General features: G+C 47.0%; 1 protein-coding gene across 1 annotated transcript in view; it reads left to right on the top strand.

Annotated features, from left to right (window-relative positions):
- Positions 1-20,000, top strand: part of appa (amyloid beta (A4) precursor protein a) — an 82,605-nt gene that overhangs the window by 21,041 nt on the left and 41,564 nt on the right. Inside the window, exon 2 of the mRNA XM_083633957.1 lies at positions 11,710-11,877. Coding sequence (XP_083490083.1) covers positions 11,710-11,877 — 168 coding nt within the window. The remainder of the gene's footprint in view (positions 1-11,709; positions 11,878-20,000) is intronic.

Here is a 20,000-nt window from a genome sequence, read left to right as displayed (position 1 = left end):
CTTGCCGCTTGTGTAGGCGACAGATCTCTTTTCCATGACACAGCCATTCACTTTGAGTGGGAGATGGGCATTTATTTCGGCTTCTTTCAGTGCAGCCTTAAGTGGGTGTGTTCAGACATATGGGGGCTGAACGTGCGGCGTCTCTTTGCACACAGACATGATGATGATGATGAAGGGAGCGGTACAAATCCACAGAGACTCAGGGAGAGAGCAGTTATGAGATATCACCAAAGCACACGCAGCATCCTGCACCCGGGGGGCGGGGGCGTGTTCCTCTGAGAGGCGAGGGCCAGCAGAGGTGTCAAACGTCGACCAATCAAAAAGCTTTTCTGGCTGAAGAGGTCGCAGCCAATAAATAGTTGCTTCTTCTCCCCAAAGTCAAATGAGTCAGTGTGACACAGTGTCTCGGCAGCACATGTGATGAGGACGCATGACGAAGGACGTGTGTGTGTGTGTGTGTGTGTGTGTGTCTGTGTGTGTCTGTGCGTGCAAGCACACGCACGTTGTGTAAGATTTTCCTAAGTGTGATTTGGGTCATGGGTTTCCAGCTGTGGAAATGGGTCACCTGTATGAGATGGAAACTGTGATTTGGATTACAGTAGGCCTACAACAAAATCAGTGTGAACACACACACACACACACACACACACACACACACACACACACACACGTGTGTGCAGTCCACGTGAATGTGCGACTGCTGCAGTGAGCTTGTCATCCTCATAAAGCTCCCGGGGGTAGCGAACCACTTTATCTAATTGCAGTAGCAAATCTTGCTTTAATGGCTTCACTACAAACTTCTATGTTATTGCATTATGTTATTAGATTGTTGTTGGTTTGTATTTTCGCTGTTTTACTTTCCTTTGTCTATTCCCCCTGGGTCAAACAAATCCCTTTTCATTCTCAACTTCTTTTATTAGTCTAAAAACCACTATCCACTTCCCACTTTCACCAACCTGGACATGGGCTATGTGCAACCTCATTTCTGCCTGGCCCCAGTAGGTTAAAAGCCTTGTTTGTTACAGCACTGACTTGCTTTTGGGATACAGCTTGGCCTATTTCCTACAAAGCCGTACAACTAACACACTGTCTTTCTGCCTTGTGTTATTCCACTTATTATTCTGTAATGAGCCTGCTAGCCTAGTTTTCTCCATCACAGCCTTTTGCTCTGTTGTGCTCATTTTGTCACTAGAGACGGCTGGCGTCAGCTCGTCACGTCACGTGTCATTAATAACAGCAGCGAGAAGCCGGAAAACATCACGATGGATCACTGCTTTAGTGATCACGCTGTTTAGTGATCACGCTGTTTACTTATCAGCTTTTCTAATTGCCTGCTGGGGAAAGTAGCGTGGCGAGCGATATGTGTGTATTACTTTTCATTCGAGGCTGTCCACAGCACTTCCACAGCGTTTCAGCTCACTTTCATTGAAGTATCTTCATAGCCTCTCTGCCTCCTTTCCCCTGGCTTTCTCCTCTCGGTGATGGCTCCGCCTCCTTTCCCCTGGCTCCCTCCTCTCGGTGATGGCTCCGCCTCCTTTCCCCTGGCTCCCTCCTCTCGATGATGGCTCCGCCTCCTTTCCCCTGGCTCCCTCCTCTCGGTGATGGCTCCGCCTCCTTTCCCCTGGCTCCCTCCTCTCGATGATGGCTCCGCCTCCTTTCCCCTGGCTTTCTCCTCTTGGTGATGGCTCCGCCTCCTTTCCCCTGGCTTTCTCCTCTTGGTGATGGCTCCGCCTCCTTTCCCCTGGCTCCCTCCTCTCGGTGATGGCACCGCCTCCTTTCCCCTGGCTTTCTCCTCTTGGTGATGGCTCCGCCTCCATTCCCCTGGCTCCCTCCTCTGGGTGATGGCTCCGCCTCTTTTCCCCTGGCTCCTCCTCTCGGTGATGGCCATCATGAGGATTCAGATCAAAGGGGGATATTTCTCCTGACCAGGCTCACTGCCTAATACTAGGGATGCGCCGATCCGATATTGGTATCGGGTATCGGCCCCGATATAGCACAAAATTCTAGATCGGGTATCGGTGGCAAATGGCCCGATCCATAGACCGATCCATAGGGGCCATTCTATTCACTCTAATTCTATGTGTGTGCAGCGTGTGACGTCATACGCTAGCAACGTGCTCAGCAGCCTGGGGTAGACTGTTTCCAAACAAGCTGATGTAGGCTAGACAGGAGCAGGTAACAGCATGGAGCAAGCCAAAGGATCACCTATTTGGAGGTATTTCATGCTAGCTACGCCAACCAGTTTGACACAGGGCTGCCCTGTTGATAAGCTGACATCACACACACGGACCCTCTCTCTCCCTCTCTCATCTCCCTGAGGCAGCCGTGCTTGATTGAGCAACTCCGACTCCGCAGCTAGTTAACGATCGTTAACGAGCACATGTTGCATGCTGTCCAGAGACAACCTGTCGTTGAAACGCTGTGCAGAGACAATAATATGGACTGTCTATAACCCTGAAGTTTGCGTGAGCACATAGCCTACATGTAAGCTGTGATACTTATGTTGTGAATAATTGTACCTCATTCTGTTTGTTTGTTTAGAATAGCCTTAAAGCCTACTTGCGACGGTCTTGCTCAATTGACTGACGGTTTAAGTAGCCGACTTTTCAGATGAAGTTACCTTACCTTATTATCAGTGCTGTTCAGGCTAATGTAGGATTATGTAGGCTAATGTTGATTATTGTGCGCTAATAATAGTAGCCTAATTCTGTATTGGTTTATTGGTGTATGGACACAGTTGAAATGTTTATTACTCTCCCTTATTAAGACAATCTGTTAATATGTGCTAAACAAGAGAGGTAACGTTAGTTACTAATACACAGTGTACTTAGCTATTGTATAACAGAAATAACTGTCATATTTGTTGGATTTACATTAAACTCAAGACCATTTATTTGCTTATGTTTATTTCAAATCCTGTAATATCTGTATGTTCAACTCAGTTCATGGAAATAATCAAAGCTCAAACAACAAAGGATTCTCTGACAGGAATCATTTCCATATTGTACCACCAACCCATGCCAGTTGACTAAGTGCATAGTATCTTAAATATAAGGTGACTAAGAATGGCAACCATATTACAGTTTCGGCAACCAAAAGCTGATGCCTAGCGACTGCAGGGCTGCATGGGGGAGATGAGAGAGAGAGTCTGTGTGTGATTTATTAATATTGATTTAGGGTTTTAGGAATATAAGAAACATGTTTATTTTGGGGTGCATATTTTGCTGTTTGCTGTCCCTATTGTTTAAAATGTGGTTGCCACTGAGGCAACCACAGGCCATTTTTTTTTTATGGTTGCCAAGGGCAACTGGACAGCCGTTAATGTCAAGCACTGGTATCGGATCGGTACTCGGTATCGGCCGATACTGGCCCCCCACATATCGGTATCGATATCGGAGGCGAAAAACGCGGATCGGAGCATCCCTACCTAATACTCAGTGCCCAGATTACTGCTCCCTCCCCCCTCCCCCCTCCCTGCAGGCTGGCAGACTGCCAGGGCTGTGGAGCACAACAGAGATGGGAGGGGCGTCCGGGTAGTGCAGCGGTAGAAGGGTACAAGGGTCGTAGGTTCGAGCCCCCGTGTTACCTCCGGCTTGGTCGGGCGTCCACACAGGCACAATTGGCCGTGCCTGCGGGTGGGAAGCCGGATTAAGGGTATGTGTCCCGACCTGGTCGCTGCACTAGTGCCTCCTCTGGTCGGTCGGGGCGGCTGTTCGGGAGGGGGGGTGGGGGGGGAATGGCGTGATCCTCCCATGCACCACGTCCTGTCGGTGAAACTCCTCGCTGTCAGGTGACAAGAAGCGGCTGGCCAAGTGCAATTGGGGAAAAACAGATGGGATAGATAGATAGAAAGAGAGGAAGGAAGCCCTGCATCTCCTTCCATGGTACTGTACTGTCCAATTGTGGAACGCTCTCCTTCTTCTCTTTTGTCCATCTGGCTTTCCGTCACTGCCTCCGTTACTCGCTGGGCACTAGATTCAGGCTTCACTCGGCTCAACTGTTTTTACAGTTTCCTTATGGGCAACATTTGTACTTATGCACTCATTCATACCCTCCAATCAGTGCAAGATGAGCGTAGTTCCTCCTCACAGCTGAATAGACAGGCCAGCATATATATGAAGAAGGTGTGTGAAGTGGTCAATCTTTGAAAATGGTGGCTTGTCTGATTTAGCCTTGCGAGGCAGCTGGATTTGGGCGAGAACGAGCTCATGATCACGCGACAAATCCAATGCCACGCTCCACTCTGTTGGTGTGACTCCGGTGGTTTGGACCAATCGGTGTCCGAGGAAGGACACCGGTCCTAAGCAGGTCCTAAGAGTGGTTGAAGTTAGCTTGTGATAGACAGATGGTTCATCCAATCACCTGCCAAGTATTTTGTTGGAAAGTGCCTGCCCCTTTTTAACCGCTTTCCAAAGATCGAGTTCCCATAATATGGCAGCGTCAGGTTATTTGTCCGCCACGAAGAACTTCGGACACGGCGCTCCGCGGCAAATTGACTCAGAACTTTCCCAATCAGAAGTAGCAGACTTTTTGACGTGAGTTTGCCATCTTTTCTCTATGAAGCCCCCAGCAGCAGCAGCTGTCTTCTCACCTTCTCTCCACTTCTCCACCCTCCGTCCCCTTCTCTTTTAACGAGCACTTGACCTTCTGCTCGAGGCCCAAGGCTTATTGTCCGATTCATCCGTGCTCCAGTCTCTCCTATTGTGTTTATTGTTCTGTCTCTCGCTCTCTCTCTCTCTCTCTCCTCCTGCTCCTGCTCCTGTCTTCCCCCGGCATCTCCACACCAGAGATTTATAAGCTTGCAGTGAAGGTCTGGCTCCCCCACACTACTCCCTCAGCAGAGAGGCAGAGCGCTGGGGAGGTCTAGCGGCAGAGACACTGAGAGGCAGGGGCAGACAGGGAGGCCGATTTACCATGCAAAAGAGGATGACAGAAAGAATTTGAATGCGGGCGAGCAGCTGGCACAGATTTGCCTCGTCGGACTCAAGCAGAGAGGAAGTAGATTTATCTCAGGGGAAAGGCCACGGGGTGTGTAGATAAGGTCAAAACAGAGCGGGGCATTCAGAAGACTAGTTAATTAAAAGATATGACGACATTTTAAAGATTATGTTCAAACTTTCCTTTGCTCGTTATGCCTCGGGTTAGGGATGCACCATATTGGATTTTTTTTGGCCGATATGGCGATATTTCCCAACTCTCTTGGCGGATTGCCGATACCGATATATGCACGTATCCCCCCCCCCCCCCCCCCCCACACCTAATTTCAGAGAATATCAAGTCTATCCTGTAGTGGAAGTAAAAACATGATTATGCCTAGTGTTGCCTACTACTCTAATCATAATGGCCTACTGGCAGATGCAGACACAATCTTTTATTGTTTATTGAAGCAGGGACAGTACACAATAAATACTGTATATTGCACCAGAGATAGCTAAAAGCGAATTTGCATCTGTAGTCCCTGGGCAGACAGAGTCCTGTGCGCACACAGTACATATCAAATACAGCAATTAAAAGAAAATCCTAATGTCTAAACAATCAAGATACATGACAAAAAATGATACTTACTATTAGCAAGATACAACATGCGCATAACAGTAAAAATAGAACACATAGAGGTAGATAGCAATCCTCTAAAATCACACATTGGCAAATGGTAAAAAATAAATGACAGCACAGAAAGAAACAGTATATGAGGCCACACCAATGACTATAGGTGGCCGCAGGACTGACCCTCTCTCAGCCACTTCTTATTAATGGAGGATTTAAAACCTCTGAGAGTACTGCAGCCTTTAATTACTGCTGGCAGGGTGTGCCACAGCCAAATACAACAAATACAATGCTTTTCAAAATGTACACATTCACTGGGCAAAATCAGAAAACTACTTCAACTTAGGTTATGTCAAACATGCCATATATATATTTATGTAGGCATCAAGCATTTGGGCATAATTAAAAAGTGTCATTTTATCAGCGTGTCATATAAGCAGAAATCGTTTTTCCGGCCGACGGCTTTATCGGCTGATAGCCGATTACGTGTCGATATCATTGTGCGTCCCTACCATGGGTTTTACCATTCACCAGCTGAATGGGATGTGATCTATGTCCCTCCACTCACAGATGGCAGTGTGGGAATGGAGTGCCGACCCCCTAAATAACCCCGTGTGGTGCAGATGGCCCCGTTGTCAGGAAGAATGGCCACCACCAGTGCTAAGAAGCCGTGTGTGTGTGTGTGTGTGTGTGTGTGTGTGTGTGTGTGTGTGTCAGTGTCAGCATGTTGGCCTGTGAAGGACACCTACTTCTGTAGGTGCCATATCCTTGTAACAGTAATCTGATCTGTGTGTTAAGTGGTGTATGTGCCATTTTTACCAGCGTTTGACTGAATGGTTGAACCTCAAATAGCATGATTATTACTTTTCTGACTCCTTTTTATCTATTGAAAAAAATGGCAAAAATGCAACTGGTAAAATTATTCTCATGGGTCAAATGTGTTGGTGTCTCATGACGTTTGAAACTGAAATGCGATAATTTCTATGTAGCTAACTGTGGCTGTTATATGTAGGATATCATTGACAGAATATGATGTAAAACAAGCACATACTGTTTGAAACTAGCAGGGACTACATGTACATAACCTCGCTGTCTCCATAAGAGGTGAATGCGGTGGGAGACTGTACAGCTAAAAATCACTGCACAGTAGGGCTGGGCAATATGGACAAAATCAAATATCACAATATTTTTTTGACCAAATATCGATATCGATATTGTGACAATATTGTAGGGATGACTATTGGTGCTAGCACACAATCTTTACACAATCAGATTTTTGATAAATAATCATCAGTAATTGTTGATGTTTGAGTTGAGTTGATGAGGATTTAGGAATCTTCAGGTTGTGTCATTATAAAAACAAACACTTTTTTTTTATGACTCAAAGGTGAGTCTCCTTACTTTGGCTAAAGCTAGTTGCCTGCTATAATCAACATAATGTATGCTATGTATGTTAGCATGGAGCATCATTTTGGTGTCCATGTTAACTTGTCATCAGACTCATCACATAACGGGCAAGTTGAACAATCTCCCAAAAACATGTGTTTCCTTAAAGGAACACTCCACCGATTTTCAACCAGCTTTGTATCATTACAAAATCAGTAGTATATCATAAAACAGTTTTGCAGGCATTCATTTACGGTAGTTTGACAGTTATTCAGAGTTGATTTGAGTTAAGTTGTGGACCAGTGATGTCATTGATGCACAAAATGACATCGCTAGTCCACAACTTAAACTCAAACTCGGATCATATACTACTGATTTTGTAATGATACAAAGCTGGTCCAGCTCGTGACCTTTATCACCATCATGTCTTCCTGTCTTTCTCATCTTTAATGTTACACTCCACTGTGTTACATAACTGTCTCGCAAATTACCATTAATTATCATTTATGACGGTTGGAATTATTTTTGTAGTGATATTCCTCTTAAAGGTCATGGAGAGCAGACAAACACCGCCATCAATACACATGAGCAATCTGCATACTTGCAAAGTCTGCCTTCATAACAGTTTGTGGGTAGTATGCTGTTTATTTCTATTTTTCTTTTCTTTTTTCTTATATTTGTTGTTTATATCTTTATATGTAGATCTTAAAGTTTTTTAAGAGTATAGTTATTCTGATTGTATACTTGTGTATTAGCTAGCTCTCTTTCTCTTGCTGCACTTGTCTTTAGAGATAAGATGTTATTTTAATCCTGTATATTTGCACTATGTTACTTTTTCCCTATCAGGACACAAGGCCTGTACCGTCTGGCAGGGGGACTAACAATGAAAATCAGTCTTGTGACTGCAATTGTCGCGCATTTACATTTTGCTAAAATGTTCATTAATGTACACTGTCCCCTATTGAACAAATACAATTGAATTGAATTTACTTTTACATTTTTTTACTCATTTTACAACGTCATGACTAATGACCTAATATGCCAAAGTCGACATGGCAAACATCATTGACTCATTATAAAGGCATGGCTTGGGTGGGAGTGTATGAGTTAGGGGTGTGTGTGTGCACTGTGCAGTGTTTCCCATAGGATTCTGTTAGACTGGTGGGTGTGGACCTTGTAGCCTGGTAAACCAGCCGGTCACATGAAACTCACATTTCATTACATTCTTCGTTTCCTGCCTGGCCTCGAGCCCTGGGAGGGCTGTTCTGCAGAAAGTGCAAAGCGGACGAGCCAATCGGCGACCCGCCTCGTAGTTGACATCGTAAGCAGCCAATCTGGAACGCTGCTAGCAAAACAATAATGGCCGCCCCCTTGCCTGTCCGCCCCAAGGAGTAATGTCAACGTTCGTCAAGTTTAAACAGCCATAAAGTGCAGTTATTGCAGAAGTAGACTCAATAACAACAATTAAATGTGTGGACCAGTGGTGTCATTTGTGCAGGAATGAAATCTGGTCCACAATTGAGCTCAAATCAACTCTGAATAACTGTCAAACTAAATGAAAGACTGCAAAACTGTTCACAGTCTTCAGATATGTGTGATGTTATGTGCAAGATAAATCAGCATTGTTTTTTTGTGGGGTGTTCCTATCTGGAGGAAACCCCAGGGGAGAACATGCAAACTCAGCACAGAAAGGCAGTTTTTTGATGACGCCACCTGGGTCGTAGTCACTGAGGACATGGAGATGGGGACACACCCTCAGCGCCCACAGGCGGGAATCAAACCTTCTTCCTGTGCGGCGACAGCGCTACCACTGCGCCACCGTGCCCCCTGTCGCTAGTCTCTTTTGAGAAATAAAGTGGCCAGGGGGTCGCTTAAAAGTCGCTAAGAAAAGGTGTCTCGAGTTGGGATTCAGCCAGGAATGATAATGATGTGTGTATGAGCCAGTGAGAGATGCTTTGCTGGAGCAACGGCGCAGAACGCGTTTCATGTTGTTATGAGAAGTGTGAAACATATTTCCGGTTCATTATGAAACTGTGGCTGGACAAATAAGACTGGGGTCTTTTTCCTTGTGAAACACAGACACTTTTCAGCAGCTCCACTCACTCCATGTCTTCAGCCGTGCGCCGTTTCAATCAATATGTGTAAATGGAATTTTAATGAAAGCTGAGAAAGTTCATCTTTTCCAACGACGCCAAATGCATGCCTGCCGAATCGATCTGAAGATTTCACATTTAAACTTTTTATATTTCATTCAAATCGATTTCCCTCCCACGGCTGTCCACATATTGGAAGAGGGCGTTTTGCCACGGCAGCTTAGAGAGAATCAAGTCTGGGGGCGGGGGGGGGGGGAGGTGGTACGCTATATCCACCCCACAAAACATTATTTGTTTGCCTTCCAGGACCTTCAAAACCATTAACAAGATTAGGGAACACACACAATGGCAACAGTCTCTCCCTCCCTCCCTCGCTCTCCTCCTCTGTCCCCCCCCCCCCCCCCCCCCCCCTATTCCCTCCCATTTTGTTCGAGCTCATTTACCAGTACAATGCAGACATTCAGTGGTTTGTCTGCACCTCCTCTCCTGAGGCAGCGTCGACACAAAACCTCCTTCTGCAGGCCGGCAGCAATGCGCATACAACATGCACACACTCAGAAACACACACAGGCACACAAGCACAGATCGACAAACAGACGCAAATAACACACAAAATATTTATGCATTCATGCCAAAGGCTGACACTCTCTGACACACACGCACACATACACACACGCACACGCACGCACGCACGCACGCACGCACACACGCGCGCGCGCACACAAACACACGCATGCGCGCGCACACGCACACGCACACATGCACACACACACACACACACACACACACACCGACCGTGTCTCTCTAACCAACCTGCCCTTGTGCTCAGTATGTGCCGCACCAACAAATAAACGCACACATCAATAGATGATTATATAAGCACCATACTTAGTCCAGTGATTCCCACCCAGTGCTACAAGTACGGGCCCTTAGGGGGCAGCGTTTCTCAAAGTGTGGGGCGCGCCCTTAGGGCCTAGCTTGGCCTATAGGGGGTACGTGGAATGATTGGGGATTGCAATTTATTTTGCAAAATGATAAAAAGATATATTCCGAGTGATTTCATAAGCTCCATTGCTAAAGTGGTATTCTGTGTGTGCCGCCCGCAACTAGCTGTGCACAAACCCACTAGCAAACCTGGATAAATGGCTCAAATGTAAAGTGCTGTCGCTCCGGATGCAGATTTAGGGGAGCCCGGTGATGAAAGGGAAAAAAGAGGCTAACTCCAAAACACCGGCAGTTCAGTGACAAATATAATTTCTACATGGATGTAGTTGTACGTCTTTGCGGCACATAGAACAGGCATGAGTGAGGGGGGTACTATCAAAGACAATGGGATATCAAAGCAAGACACCCCAACTTCCAGTCACTTCCTGTATCTGTGCCACGGAGGTATCGCCACTGCCACGCCCACTTAGGAGACTGGTCAGCCAATGAAGTTTCATACAGTACCATTGACAGACAGTCAATCACACTTTCAAATGAAAGTAACTAGTAATATGTAGTATCTTACATTTTGAAAGTAACTTGCCAAACACTGATTATTATAATACATTAAACCATTGGTATAGGAGATTTAATCATCATGGGGGGGGGGGGTAATTTATCTTTTGACAACAACACCCCCCCCCCCCCCCCCCCCCCCAAAAAAAAGAAAGAAAATAATAATAATCCTGCGACCCCCTGGGGGTGCTCCCGACCCCCAGTTTGAGAGCCACTGCTCTAGTCTACTGGGGAAACATGAAAAATGCATACACAAGCGCATACAGATAGGCACTCTTTCCATAAATAGTATCACATGGGAGTGTGTGTGTCATGTTTGTTTGTACACTTGTGTTTTAACGTCAAACGTATCGAGCACAGGATCAGCTGGGTTTCCTGCACTGGTCTTGATGTGGTGTGACCTCTGCTTGTGTATTATTGATGGGCCAGTCTGTCAGGGTTTCTTACGCTTCTTCTGCTCCGTGTTTAACTGCCGCACATAAAAAGCAGTGCTCTCGCTTTAGTATTGTTGTTCAATGTACATTTAGACTGAACATATCTCGTAACAAACTACCAGGGTTAGCAGCAGTGTGACTCCTACGGGTGTACTGCCACCGGATTAAAATAAATCCATGCACTCGTAGTAACACAAGCAGTGTAGGAAATGTAACAAGTATTTTGGGGGCAACTTTTTCCCCCACAGTGTAAAAACCGGGGGCATTTACAAAGTTTTGGCATAAACAACAGCGGCGTGTGTCGTCTTCTTCTGGCAACCAGCTTGCAGGAGCTGAGTGTGTGTTAGAGATGGAAATTAAATGAAGTGAATGGAAATTAAATTATCATTAAAAAAATATTGGGGGCAATTTTTGCCCCTGGATCATGCTTTGTAGGGGCATTCTGAGATCTCTTGGGGGCATTTTTGTTGGGGGCATTTTTGCCCTTGCCCCTGGCTCAATTACTACACTGACTGAACACAAGGCACTTTGGATAACGGCATCCAGCAAAATGGCACCCATCCTGACTCTCCATCTCGCAAGCTAATCTCTCCTACTCCCTCCTGCCTTCTCCAAGGAATAACATTTACTTGCAGCCATCTTGCATTTTTTCCAACATGAGTGGTCAAGGAGTTTATACATAGTGAGTGTACATCTCAGTAATCTCTCTCTCTCTCTCTCTCTCTCTCTCTCTCTCCACCCACCCCTAGGTGCCCACAGATGTGTCTATGGGTCTGCTGGCGGAGCCCCAGGTGGCCATGTTCTGCGGTAAGCTCAACATGCACGTCAACGTTCAGACCAGCAAGTGGGAGTCGGACCCTTCAGGCACCAAGAGCTGCATCGGCACCAAGGAGGGCATCCTGCAGTACTGCCAGGAGGTGAGGCGGTGGTGGTGTGTGGGTGGAGGAGGGGGTTAGAAGGAGGGTGTGGGTGGAGAAGGGGGTTAGAAAGGAGGGTGTGGGTGGAGAAGGGGGTTAGAAGGAGGGTGTGGGTGGAGAAGGGGGTTAGAAAGGAGGGTGTGGGTGGAGAAGGGGGTTAGAAAGGAGGGTGTGGGTGGAGAAGGGGGTTAGAAGGGGGGTGTGGGTGGAGAAGGGGGTTAGAAGGAGGGTGTGGGTGGAGAAGGGGGTTAGAAGGAGGGTGTGGGTGGAGAAGGGGGTTAGAAGGAGGGTGGGGGTGGAGAAGGGGGTTAGAAGGAGGGTGTGGGTGGAGAAGGGGGTTAGAAGGAGGGTGGGGGTTGGTGGGGCATTTCAGGCCACGGTGGGCAACATGTGTGTGCTGGAGGGCAAAGCCGTCGACATGACCGACTCATACTAATCCATGCCTCTAAGCAGATAGAAATCTTTCTGATAAAAATTTGCAGCGTGTATTATATGAAATGGCGTCGGCCTAAAGCGCTGTCGCGTGGAGGCGGCGCAGAGGTGGAGGTCATGTCAGGACAGTGTTGGGACAAAGGATAGCAGAGCGAGAAGGTCCAACTCCCACGCTGTCTCCTCTTGTGTTTTTGGTCGCGGGGGACGGAGGGGATAAGTTTCACTGCTGGAACCTGCGCTTTGCTCCCAGGCCCATTTTCAGGCACCTGTCACTTGAAAATTGCTTTCTTTGTCCGTGTATTCCTGGATGTATGAAATACTTGGACTGCAATTACCTTATATTTATTTGGTTTGAAAGAGCAATCATTCCTGATGATGATTTTTTGTAGTCTTTGACATTTTAGTCGTTACATTGTAGGCGTACAGTCAGCCATCTTGGATTACGATGCGGTGCAGTATCTTATTAAAGGACGGTTAGCGCACACCACACGTGATTGCAGCACTTTGTTCCAACTCTTGAATTTGCTCATGACTCATTGAGGCGTGATTTCTAACCCCACATAAGATAGGCAATAACCACGCCCTGTGCCCGCCTACGCAGCAGTCAAGCGCCGGGATTGGCCGGAGCAAGTCTTTTGTGTTTTTCTTTTGACAGCTGGAATCTCCCACACCACAAACACTGGAGGGCACGCAGCCCAGCGATTTCATGAACCAACTGAATAACTTGAGAACGGACAGCGATTTCAGCGGACATTGAGAGCGGACATTGAAATTAATTATGGTCGCATAATAATTGTAATCTACACAATGTACACAATCTACAAAAAGCCTTTTCCACTTCACACCCAATTGACCCATTTTGTGTCTAAGATGCAAGCAAAACTAAAATGGCAAAAATGAAAATGGCTAATTTGTCTATTCAAAGCAGAAGTTTACTATGGTATTTATTTTATAGGCTACTATTCAAAGCAGACCTTCAAAACAGGAAACCCAGAGATATTACTCTTGGGGTTGATGCAGGTTGATAGAATTTTCTCACGAGATGAAAAAAGGGGCTGAGCTGCATGCAGGCTGAAGCCTTGTCAGTCTGCTTGTCATGCACCAGGAGCTTGTCAAGTAATCACCGTCCCATTGGCTCACGTGAGCGGCCAATCCCGGCGCTTGACTGCTGCGTAGGCGGGCACAGGGCGTGGTTATTGCCTATCTTATGTGGGGTTAGAAATCACGCCTCATTGAGTTGGTTTGGGCCTTCTGACCGAGGTAAATCCAAATAAACATACCTGAAATTGCAGGTCTCTGTGCTCCAAGAGAACTGAAATGCACTTCGTTATGAGTGAGAACGTAATCCCAACCAAATACTGGAAATGACCCCAAAACGCAAGAGTTTACGAGTATAAGGAGACCGATGTTAACATCTGAAAAGCCAGCATTTTACTCTTGGTTGGAAATGGAAAGCCTCAGATAACAACATCAACAGTAAAAAACGGTCCAGTAAAGAGTCCACGTGACCTTTGTTGTTCTCTAGTACATTGGTTCCCAAACTGTGGTGTGCCAGGGCTTTTCTTTTCTTTTTTCTTTTTTTACAGACAACAGTTTTTATATATACACATTTTATATATACACATGAGCCTGAAGGTCCTTACACATCAAGAGCGATGCGAATATACGGCACGAAATTGCGATGCGAGTTTTGACCCACCTGTCAATCACAGCCACAGATGTGTACATGTCTGAAGCGAATTTCTGAAAAATCGACCGTGGTTCGAAAAAATAAACGCCGCAATGACGCTCAGCGAAACTTCGCCGTTGGTATGCACCGTTGCATTGACTGATATAGGTTTGGAGAATATTATTGACGTGCGAATTAATCGCACGAAGAAAATGCTCCCGATGTGTAAGGACCTTGAGGAGTAGGCTTGGGCGGATTTTCAGAAATACAATACTCGCGATATTCGGGAAATATCACGATTTTGAAAATTTGCTTTCAAAGGCTGCAGCGGGCTAAGTTTTAAAGCCAGAGTGGCGTTTCTGGTATCATATGAAACTAGAAGACCCAAGGCATGGATTGGTACCAACCATGCCATGCTAGCTTCTCAGGAAGGTGGCTAAATAACACTCCAAACCTAGGCTAAATCTTGGCGAGGGATTTTTTTTTTTTTTTTTAAAGGGGTCCTCTTTTTTACAGCCTAATGTTGGCAGGTGAGTGTGTGTGTGTGTGCGCGCACGTGCATGTGTTTGTGTGTTTTGAACCAGTAGTAGCCTTATGTTGTTATTTAGCCTTTCTGATGCTATTGCAGGGTTAAATCAGCCATTTTGATTTCATGGGGGGGGGGGGGCTGGTCCCTTTGGTACATAGTTGTACTTGGTCTGAAAAGTTTGGGAACCCCTGCTCTAGCAATTAGGCAGTGGGAACCAAAACCAAACCAAATACAAACATGAAACCAAGTAAACCTGTCGAAGCAGCTGCACCAATCATACCCTTTGACCAAACACTGTTGATGGACATAAATGTGCTGTTGTGGGAATCCAACCTGTGACTTTTCAGTTACAGCACAGTTTATCTCACCACAATAGGCCACACAGTCATCCACCAGGGAGTTTTCCAGCAGCGTAGCCTCAATGAATGCACTGCCTCAAGGAAGATTTGGAGTTGTCGGATAAGACGAGGTGATATGTAAGGAGATTCCTCTGAAAAGCTCAGGGGAAGATAAGTTCATCTTTCCATTGTCATCGTCAGCGATAACAAAAATCCAGCGATAACAAATGCGTACCAAATCAATATGCTCATTTTGAACTTCAAATGTCAAAAGGGATTAATGAGATGGGGGGGTGTGTGTGGAGCGATTTCCTACCCACAGCTGAGGGAGGAGCCGTCTTAGCAAAGGGGTGCAAACTATCACCTTTTTCATCCCAAAAAATGAATAATTTTGAGTGGTTTTATGTCTGCCCTCAGTGCCCTGGTATCTGTCTGCCCTGGTATCTGTCTGGTATCTGTCACCTTTTTCACTATCCATGAGTTTGCCACCCTGCAGGAGCCGAGAAGGTGGCAAAATGATTTGGGGTTCCTCTGCAGCAGGGAGGGGGGTGGAGTAGGAGGTGTTGTGAAAAAGGATGAGGGGAGAGACATTCAGAGAGAGATGACAGGATGAGGGGAGAGACATTCAGAGAGAGAGATGACAGGATGAGGGGAGAGACATTCAGAGAGAGAGAGATGACAGGATGAGGGGAGAGACATTCAGAGAGAGATGACAGGATGAGGGGAGAGGCATTCAGAGAGAGATGACAGGATGAGGGGAGAGACATTCAGAGAGAGATGACAGGATGAGGGGAGAGACATTCAGAGAGAGAGATGACAGGATGAGGGGAGAGACATTCAGAGAGAGAGAGATGACAGGATGAGGGGAGAGGCATTCAGAGAGAGAGAGATGACAGGTTGAGGGGAGAGACATTCAGAGAGAGAGAGAGATGACAGGATGAGGGGAGAGACATTCAGAGAGAGAGAGATGACAGGTTGAGGGGAGAGACATTCAGAGAGAGAGAGAGAAGACAGGATGAGGGGAGAGACATTCAGAGAGAGAGAGAGATGACAGGATGAGGGGAGAGACATTCAGAGAGAGAGAGATGACAGGTTGAGGGGAGAGACATTCAGAGAGAGAGAGATGACAGGATGAGGGGAGAGACATTCAGAGAGAGAGAGATGACAGGATGAGGGGAGAGACATTCAGAGAGAGAGGAGACAGGATGAGGGGAGAGACATTCAGAGAGAGAGATGACAGGATGAGGGGAGAGACATTCAGAGAGAGAGAGATGGCAGGATGAGGGGAGAGACATTCAGAGAGAGAGAGATGACAGGATGAGGGGAGAGACATTCAGAGAGAGAGATGACAGGATGAGGGGAGAGACATTCAGAGAGAGAGATGACAGGATGAGGGGAGAGACATTCAGAGAGAGAGATGACAGGATGAGGGGAGAGACATTCAGAGAGGTGACAGGATGAGGGGAGAGACATTCAGAGAGAGAGATGACAGGATGAGGGGAGAGGCATTCAGAGAGAGAGAGATGACAGGATGAGGGGAGAGACATTCAGAGAGAGAGAGATGACAGGATGAGGGGAGAGGCATTCAGAGAGAGAGAGAAGACAGGATGAGGGGAGAGACATTCAGAGAGAGAGAGATGACAGGATGAGGGGAGAGACATTCAGAGAGAGAGAGATGACAGGATGAGGGGAGAGACATTCAGAGAGAGAGAGATGACAGGATGAGGGGAGAGACATTCAGAGAGAGAGATGACAGGATGAGGGGAGAGGCATTCAGAGAGAGAGATGACAGGATGAGGGGAGAGACATTCAGAGAGAGAGAAGACAGGATGAGGGGAGAGACATTCAGAGAGAGAGAAGACAGGATGAGGGGAGAGACATTCAGAGAGAGAGATGACAGGATGAGGGGAGAGACATTCAGAGAGAGAGAAGACAGGATGAGGGGAGAGACATTCAGAGAGAGAGATGACAGGATGAGGGGAGAGACATTCAGAGAGAGAGAGATGACAGGATGAGGGGAGAGACATTCAGAGAGAGAGATGACAGGATGAGGGGAGAGACATTCAGAGAGAGAGAAGACAGGATGAGGGGAGAGACATTCAGAGAGAGAGATGACAGGATGAGGGGAGAGACATTCAGAGAGGTGACAGGATGAGGGGAGAGACATTCAGAGAGGTGACAGGATGAGGGGAGAGACATTCAGAGAGAGGTGACAGGATGAGGGGAGAGACATTCAGAGAGAGAGGTGACAGGATGAGGGGAGAGACATTCAGAGAGAGAGGTGACAGGATGAGGGGAGAGACATTCAGAGAGGTGACAGGATGAGGGGAGAGACATTCAGAGAGGTGACAGGATGAGGGGAGAGACATTCAGAGAGAGGTGACAGGATGAGGGGAGAGACATTCAGAGAGAGATGACAGGATGAGGGGAGAGGCATTCAGAGAGAGAGAGATGACAGGATGAGGGGAGAGACATTCAGAGAGAGATGACAGGATGAGGGGAGAGGCATTCAGAGAGAGAGAGGTGACAGGATGAGGGGAGAGACATTCAGAGAGAGGTGACAGGATGAGGGGAGAGGCATTCAGAGAGAGAGAGGTGACAGGATGAGGGGAGAGACATTCAGAGAGAGATGACAGGATGAGGGGAGAGGCATTCAGAGAGAGAGAGGTGACAGGATGAGGGGAGAGACATTCAGAGAGAGATGACAGGATGAGGGGAGAGGCATTCAGAGAGAGAGATGACAGGATGAGGGGAGAGGCATTCAGAGAGAGAGAGGTGACAGGATGAGGGGAGAGACATTCAGAGAGAGGTGACAGGATGAGGGGAGAGACATTCAGAGAGAGAGAAGACAGGATGAGGGGAGAGACATTCAGAGAGAGATGACAGGATGAGGGGAGAGGCATTCAGAGAGATGACAGGATGAGGGGAGAGACATTCAGAGAGAGAGATGACAGGATGAGGGGAGAGACATTCAGAGAGAGAGGTGACAGGATGAGGGGAGAGACATTCAGAGAGAGAGATGACAGGATGAGGGGAGAGACATTCAGAGAGAGAGATGACAGGATGAAGGGAGAGGCATTCAGAGAGAGGTGACAGGATGAGGGGAGAGACATTCAGAGAGAGATGACAGGATGAGGGGAGAGACATTCAGAGAGAGAGATGACAGGATGAGGGGAGAGACATTCAGAGAGAGATGACAGGATGAGGGGAGAGACATTCAGAGAGAGAGAGGTGACAGGATGAGGGGAGAGACATTCAGAGAGAGGTGACAGGTTGAGGGGAGAGACATTCAGAGAGAGGTGACAGGTTGAGGGGAGAGACATTCAGAGAGAGGTGACAGGTTGAGGGGAGAGACATTCAGAGAGAGGTGACAGGATGAGGGGAGAGGCATTCAGAGAGAGGTGACAGGATGAGGGGAGAGACATTCAGAGAGAGGTGACAGGATGAGGGGAGAGACATTCAGAGAGATGACAGGATGAGGGGAGAGACATTCAGAGAGAAGTGACAGGATGAGGGGAGAGACATTCAGAGAGAGGTGACAGGATGAGGGGAGAGACATTCAGAGAGAAGTGACAGGATGAGGGGAGAGACATTCAGAGAGAAGTGACAGGATGAGGGGAGAGACATTCAGAGAGATGACAGGATGAGGGGAGAGACATTCAGAGAGAGAGAGATGACAGGATGAGGGGAGAGACATTCAGAGAGATGACAGGATGAGGGGAGAGACATTCAGAGAGAGAGAGATGACAGGATGAGGGGAGAGGCATTCAGAGAGATGACAGGATGAGGGGAGAGACATTCAGAGAGAGATGACAGGATGAGGGGAGAGACATTCAGAGAGAGAGGTGACAGGATGAGGGGAGAGGCATTCAGAGAGAGGTGACAGGATGAGGGGAGAGACATTCAGAGAGAGATGACAGGATGAGGGGAGAGACATTCAGAGAGAGAGGTGACAGGATGAGGGGAGAGACATTCAGAGAGAGGTGACAGGATGAGGGGAGAGACATTCAGAGAGAGAGAGATGACAGGATGAGGGGAGAGGCATTCAGAGAGAGAGATGACAGGATGAGGGGAGAGACATTCAGAGAGAGGTGACAGGATGATGTTGACAGAATATTGCCCAGAGGCGGGTGTCATGCATGGCTAAGAGCAACTTAGAGGTAAACACATATTTGCCTAACAGTGACAAGCATTACAGAAGATCGAAAGTATCATATAAAATGGGGGTGCCCAAATGTAATTAAAAAAAAAATCTAATCCTAAAATATAAATTTAACATCGATCAAAAAGACTCCAGATGGACTTGAATTATTTAGACAAAAATAATCCACTCTTTAGTTTAGAGCATGACTTGATGACTTGCAAGATTTGAGCGGTAGGCAGCTGGATTCACGCGAGATCATGAGATCACAATCACACGGCAAATCCATCTTTCCGCGCTCCGATCTATCGGGAGTGGTTTTAATCCGAACCACCAAATTGTTTCCCGAGCGACTCGTTCCCAGATGGTTATGGGAAAACAAACCAACTGGCAGTGTCAGGTTAACACGTTTGGCAGCCAGCCCAGTCGCAGAGGATACAGAGATCGGGATCGTCTCTTGGAACACGCGTCGCCTGTTTTATTCTCTCTCATTTTAAACTTGAGGTAAGCCTATCTGATCTTCATCATCGTATTAGATGATGGATGTAGGCACCATCGTCAGACCGCCGCTTCTCCTAACTGGCTGGGAGCCAGAGCGTGACTCACTGACACTAGAGGAATACAAAGCACAGAAGTGGATAGCCTTGCTGTTGAAGCTCATCAGCAAAAATATATCAATCTCCATGTTGTGTGTGCCGGCCAAGAGAACAATGTTGTGTGTTGAATGGAACGGCTGCAGCAGACCATATCACAGCTGGCCTACAATTATACATTTATACTTTTCATATCTGGCAGTCATGTACATAAGCTGGTTGTGAGAGGCCTTCAGATGGCTGGTCTCCCAAAGAGAAGGGCCAAGCAGTTAGCGAGCTATTGTTCAATATCTGCTATTATCGGTAGCCGCTCAATATGGAGGAGGCGCTGCTTTTTGTACGCATGAAGTGGATACTGAGCGTTATCTTGTCTTACAGTACAACTGTATCTGTCCACCTGCCATTGTCGTCATCCTGTGTG

Source organism: Poromitra crassiceps (genome assembly GCF_964638095.1).
Source record: "Poromitra crassiceps genome assembly, chromosome: 3".
Lineage (NCBI taxonomy): Eukaryota > Metazoa > Chordata > Actinopteri > Beryciformes > Melamphaidae > Poromitra > Poromitra crassiceps.
This window is presented reverse-complemented; position numbering and strand designations above follow the sequence as displayed.